The 6,158-nt window shown below is 59.7% G+C and overlaps 1 protein-coding gene across 2 annotated transcripts; it reads left to right on the top strand.

Moving 5' to 3' along the window:
• FGF8 (fibroblast growth factor 8) lies at positions 1 to 5,668 on the top strand. Of its 2 annotated transcripts, none has more exons than XM_035020675.1 (5): positions 1 to 32; positions 136 to 172; positions 1,062 to 1,209; positions 4,400 to 4,506; positions 5,378 to 5,668. In XM_035020675.1, the coding sequence occupies exons 1-5, from the start codon at positions 1 to 3 to the stop codon at positions 5,666 to 5,668; spliced, it is 615 nt and encodes a 204-aa protein (XP_034876566.1). The 2 variants fall into 2 exon arrangements, with proteins under 2 accessions (XP_034876566.1, XP_034876558.1); XM_035020667.1 differs by having other exon boundaries at positions 1,029 to 1,209.
• Positions 5,669 to 6,158: the final 490 nt, after the last annotated feature.

The following is a 6,158-nucleotide window of genomic DNA, read 5'->3' as shown; positions in this document are numbered from 1 at the left end:
ATGGGCAGCCCCCGCTCGGCGCTGAGCTGCCTGTGAGTACGGCCGCAGCCCCCGCGTCCCCGCCGGGCCCGCGCCGCCGCGCCCTCTCCGCTCACCCCGCGCCCTCTCTCTCCCGCCCGCTTTTGTCTCCCACAGGCTGTTGCACTTGCTGGTTCTCTGCCTCCAAGCCCAGGTAAGGCGCACTGCGCGGCGGCGGGGCCCGGGCGGGCCGGCGGGGGCCGCCGGTTGGCAAGGTCGGGCAGGGGCCCGAGGACCGACCCTGCGGCCAGCGCGGCAGGGCTGGAAGGAACCTTAGGATTCCAGCCCCGCACTTGCCCTAGGAGGGAGCTAGGGAACAGAGAGGGAGCGCCCCGCCTAAGGTCACACAGCTGGTGTGCGGCGAGGCTCGAACCCAAGGTTTCGGACTCCAGCGCTGCCTCCCGCGCATCCTAGCCACCCCTAACCTGGGGTGGATAGGGAGCTCGAGGGGCAGCCACACCTGGCTGCCGAGGAAGGGGGGAGCTGGGGCCTGGGAGCGTTCGTTGTCAGAAGTCCCGGTGACCGCCGCAGGGACTCTCTCCGCGGCTCTCTGGGGAGACTTGTGGCGGGTCTGGCCGAAAGATCAGGTGCCTAGGCTCTCTGCGCTCTCAACATTTGCTCCGTAAATTTGTCTTTATAAATGTCAGGGGTCGGGCAGCGCTGTCTCCCTACTTACAAGCGCCCTGCTTTTCTAGGAAGGCGTGGTGGTGCGTGGGGGTTGGGGGGGGGGGCGGCGGCGCTGGGCAGGGAGCTTGCTTCCCTGATCCTGGCCAGGAGTCCCAGGGTGTTTCCCAACAGGTAGGTCCAGATCGTTCCATCCTTGCTAGGCTGGGTCTGCCCGACTTTCCTGGGTTGGGTGTTGTGGCCCGAGCTGGCATGTTGGGGGGACCACCCAGCCCCTGCCGGCGGCCTGGGGTAGTGGAGGCGCGTGCAGGGCGATGGGGGCCACTCGGGCCCCTGGGCAGAGTAGCATTATAATGGCGTGTTGTGTATTTTTCAATTTCCTAAAGGTAACTGTTCAGTCCTCACCTAATTTTACACAGCATGTGAGGGAGCAGAGCCTGGTGACGGATCAGCTCAGCCGCCGCCTCATCCGGACCTACCAGCTCTACAGCCGCACCAGCGGGAAGCACGTGCAGGTCCTGGCCAACAAGCGCATCAACGCCATGGCAGAAGACGGGGACCCCTTCGGTAAGGCGAGCTGCACCGGGCAGGGTGAAGGTAGACTGTAGAACATGCCCTCCTTCCCCTGGCTGGCCTGCCCTGCCCGGACCCGCCCGCCCCATCTGTGCCGGCCAGAGGCCTCTCCAGCTCAGAGGGAAGGAGTTAAGGCAAAAAAGCATCTTGGGGGTCAGCTGGAGATGAGAGGGCTAGGAAGGGGACCCCGGGGAGTACTTGGCCCACAGGTACCCCTTCCCTGCCCAGCAAATGAATGAATCCAGGAGTCTCCCTTTCCACCTCCACCATTCACACACCCCTCCCCAGGTGCAGGTGGAGACAGAGGGTTCTGCAGGAGGGGCCACAGGTTTAAGGGAAGCGCTTGAAAGAGGATATGTCACCAGGGTCCAGAAAAGGAGAGTTGGGAAAGAGAAGGGAGAAAAATCCTCACCCCACCCCCAGCCCTTCCAGCTTGTACAGGGGGTGCCACAAACCTTTAAATATTTTGATCAGAAGGGCCAACTGCACATAGGCACTGGGCTTGGGAAGGGGCCCTTTCCACTCCACTGACCCAGGAACCCAGGTGGTGGTCGGAACCGGGCTCCTGACTCCTCATGGGGTGGTGAGTCCAGGGAGCTACTGCAGGGCAGAGAGGCTGAGGACTGATTGATTTCTAAAACATTCAATATTCCTGCCTTGAAACCAGGCCAATTTCCAGAGTCCTGGACGTACCAAGAGAAAAGCAAGCCCTCTGGGCGGCTGGTGTTGTTTTTAGAGAGCGATTATTGTGAGTTTAAAAACCTTTAAATAATGACCAAGTTAAACAAGCATGAAAGGAGAGGGGAAGACTCTATTAAAATGTAATAAAAAGGTGAGGCATTTTAAGAGCTAAGAAGAAAAATGAAGAATGATATAAAACAGAAAAAGAACGAGCCTTTTTTCAGATGTGGAGTTTGAAAGGAGTTGCAAGTCTGTAAACGTTAAAAAAGAGGTTCAAGATTGTTCTCTATGAATCTCTGGAGAGACCCCCGCGTCTGGCAGAGCGATTAAAACTCTTCTTACTTTCACCTTTTTTAACATTTCCTGAATACTTTCTCCTCTTCTCGAGCCAGTTTGGGGGATCGAGTATGTCTCACTGCATTTTTTCTGCATCGACGTAGCTGACTTCCCTTCAAAGCTGGAGAAGGAGACATAATTTTCCCGGGATAAATCTGTCACTGGGGTGGAAGAATAGGTTTGAAAATGTTAAGCTTTCCAAAAGGCCGTTAGGGAAAGCCGCCGCAAACTGCGGCCCCAGCTCCCCAGCTCCATCCAGGAAGGGGAGTGGGGGCTCTCAGTGGAGAGGGTGGGGGGCGGCCTGCCCGGTGGCCGAGCTCCCCCGCTGGGCTGGCAGGGCCAGCCTGCCGTCCCTTTGTCCCTCCAAACTGGCTGCTTGCTGCCCTTCTCAGCTTCCAAGGAAAGGGAACGAATGCTTAGCTCCTCCTGGGTTTACTCCACTGGAGCAAATGGCCCAGCATCCTTGGGTTTTGGGGAGGGAAGAAGAGGCTACGCTGGCCATGGCGGAGCTCATCTTCAGACCTCAGAAGTCTGATGCCCACTTCTGTCCTTACAAGTGTAGGAAGCTTTCCAGGTTCCCTGATCCCTGCCTGCCAGGCAGGAGTGGGAGCTGGAGGGCCCACGAGCAGAGGCGTAGGGTGTGCAGCTGGGACAGTATGAGTCTGGGGGAGAATAGCAGAGAGGTCCGAGTTGCTTCCCTGCGGGTCCCAGGAAGGAAGAGAGGGATTGTTCCAGCCCCGTCTGCCCCATTTGGCCGGAATCCTCAGAGTGGGATCCTCTCGCCCCTTCTCCCGTCAGTGTCCCTCCTGGCCCTAGCAGCAGTGACTCCTTGCTCTGGAAGGCAGATCAGGAGAGGGATGAGCAGACTGGCTGGGTCCAAGAGGAGGTGGGTGGGAGGGGAGGTGACAGCTGCATTTCCCTGGCTGACTTGGAGCCAGACTGGAGAGTTGGCCATTGGGTCCCAGCTCTGTGCTTATGTGAAGGGGTGGGGGGCAGTCACAGGCTGGGCAGTGAGGGCTGCCTTGCTGACCTTGGTACCCATCCCCCCCCCATTAATTTTGGGGACAAAGAAGGCACTGCCTTGTTAGTGCAGGCTGGGAGACAGCTCTGGGAGTTCCAGAACTGCTTTCTCAAGGAGGGAAAAGGAGTAGAGAGGACAGGAGACCCAGCCCCTCCTGTCCTATTCCCAACAGCTAAGTCAGCCCTCATTCCCTTCTTGGGCACAGCCTCCAAGGGAGGAATTACACAGGGACGAGACAGGGACCAGGACTTCTGTGGCAAGTTGGCTGTCTGAGGGGAGGGCACAGGGGAAGAAGGCACAGAATTCAGCTCCCTGTCTCATCAGCTTTCCAGACGGAGAGGCAAGCATGCCTGATTTTCTCCCCTCCTCACCCACAGAAAGTGTTTGGTCACCGGGGTGAGAAGCCCAGCTGTGATGGGGGTTGAGAGAGAAAAGACTATTTGAGTCATTGCTTTCTGGACACTGGGGCTGGGGACAGTGGTGACTGGGAAGCGTGGAGAAGAGCAGAAGCCTCCTGGCTGGGGTCTGAGGTTCTGGGGAAGCAGCTGGTAGTGCTCAGGCTGCGTGTGTAGGGAGAGTGGTCCGCATGCCCGTCAGAGCAGGGGTGGGGGTGGGGGGCCAAGGCTGTGAGTTAGAACCCGAGGTGTCAGAAACGGGAGAGAGTGCTTTTAGGTTTTGCCTCAGAACTCGTGTCACTGCTGCACCCCAGAAGTTTCTAGTGGTCTGTGAGGCATGTGCACATACTGCTTTGAGTTTGAAGGATTCCCAGGGATCTTCTGATGAGAGTAGAACTCTAGTCATGAAGCCTTGACGTGGAAGTCAGTACTGTCCGGTTTTAGACGAGGGTCTGTTCAGCTTGATGGCTCTAAGATTCCTCTGCAGAATCCGGCTTGTGCTTCCTGATCTCGTCCATCCCCCCGTGAACTGCCAGCTGAGGGGCCTGAGGCCCAGGAAGGGGACGTGATCCTTCCCAATGTCGCGCAGCATATCGGCAGCTGGGCTGGGGCTGGAGCCCACGTCTTGGGTTCCTGCTCTTGGAGCAGTTGCTACTGGGATGTGACAGGTCTGAGGCTCAGCTGGGGTGAAGATGTGGTACAGTGGGGGTCAGGGCGCTTCCAATAACCATCCCCGCACCTTCCCTGACAGCAAAGCTCATTGTGGAGACAGATACCTTTGGGAGCCGTGTTCGAGTCCGAGGAGCGGAGACTGGCCTCTACATCTGCATGAATAAGAAGGGGAAGCTGATCGCCAAGGTGAGGGCCCAGAAGGAATGGAGGGTCCCTGGGGCCTGGGGAGGGGGCTGGGCTGGCAGAGCTCCTCCAGGATCCCGGAGAGACACAGAGCCACCTTGGGGTTACCTAATGACTGGGTGGGGGTGGGGGAGGTGAGAGAGAAGGAAACTGCTTGAGAGATGAAAAGCTATAAAGGCCAAGGAGGAAGAAGGAAGGCTAGGGAAGGGGCTGGTGGGGGGGTTGGTAAATTCCATATATCTTTTTAACAAATCGCCAAATTGCTTTGCTATTATGTCCAATTACATGGTACCAGCATTTGGAATGTTCGGTAAGCCGCAGGCCCAGCCCCTCAGCCGAGCTCTGAAATGGCCCCATTAGTCACGGCTCTTCTCCAGCCTCGAGCTCCCTGCTTCCTGGGCTCCGCGTCTCCCCGAAGGCCTCCCCTCCCCCATGGGGTGGCTGCCCTGGGGCCCCTGGGGTCCTGAAGGGCGGGGTGGGGTGGGGGGGTGGGGGGGATGTGTGGTGCAGCTGGGGAAACGGGTGCGAGCCGCTCGGCCAGACTGGTGGGCAGGAGGCCAGGGCAGGCAGGGTCTGGGCCCCCTCTCTGGCCCTCTGTGTTGGGGCCCAGCCCCTCCGGAGACAGCCATGTGTCACTGCTGCCCGGGAGGACAGGAAGTTGCCGGGTGGGCTGCGGCTTGTGAGGGATTAGAGAGCGGGTGCCCGGGCGGGGGTGGGGCCGTCGCTCGTGCCCACCCTGCCATCTGCTGGGGCGCCCACCTGCTGTCTGGGGCCGCCTGCCCTCTGCCTCTGCTGGGGTGGGGGTGGGGGTGGGCTGGGGGTGCGGCTCGGGCCCGAGCCCAGTAACGCCCGCGTCTGGCCCCACTACCTGCAGAGCAACGGCAAGGGCAAGGACTGCGTGTTCACGGAGATCGTGCTGGAGAACAACTACACGGCCCTGCAGAACGCCAAGTACGAAGGCTGGTACATGGCCTTCACACGCAAGGGCCGGCCCCGCAAGGGCTCCAAGACGCGGCAGCACCAGCGCGAGGTCCACTTCATGAAGCGGCTGCCCCGCGGCCACCACACCACGGAGCAGAGCCTGCGCTTCGAGTTCCTCAACTACCCGCCCTTCACGCGCAGCCTGCGCGGCAGCCAGAGGACTTGGGCCCCGGAGCCCCGGTAGGCGCGGCCGCCCTCCCCGCCGCGCGGCGCCGCTGCTCGCGGGGGAGCACAGAGAAACTCCGGGAGCCGAGGTCCGCGCTGCTGAAGGCTGGGGAGGAGCCGGGGGAGCCCCGGGTTCTAGCCTTTGATAATTGTTTGCCGTTGGGTTTTTTGTTGTTGTTGTTGTTGTTTTGTTTTGTTTTTTTAAACAAAAGAGAGGCTCTATTTTTGTATTCCATTTGGCTGTGGCGTCTGTCTTCTTCACTTTCGGGAAGGCCGGCAGTGGCCTAGACTGGGATTCTGGCGGGGTTCCCTCCGGGTCGGGGGGCTTTTCCAGGCCAGCAGAGGTGCTCCTGAGATCCCGGCGCCTGCAGGACAAGCTGGCTGGGCAGCCGGGAGCCCACTGCCCCCCACACCCAGGCGGGGGCAGGGAGGAAAGGGTGGGGACTTAGAGCAGGTTTTTTAAGGCTGGGTGTGGGGAGGGGGTGGATGTGTTTTAGTTGTTATTAAAT

The sequence above is a fragment of the Mirounga leonina genome, unplaced genomic scaffold, assembly GCF_011800145.1.
Source record: "Mirounga leonina isolate KUSES-001 unplaced genomic scaffold, KU_Mleo_1.0 Mir_114, whole genome shotgun sequence".
Lineage (NCBI taxonomy): Eukaryota > Metazoa > Chordata > Mammalia > Carnivora > Phocidae > Mirounga > Mirounga leonina.
The sequence above is the reverse complement of the archived record's forward strand: the minus strand, read 5'-3'. Positions and strand labels throughout refer to the sequence as shown.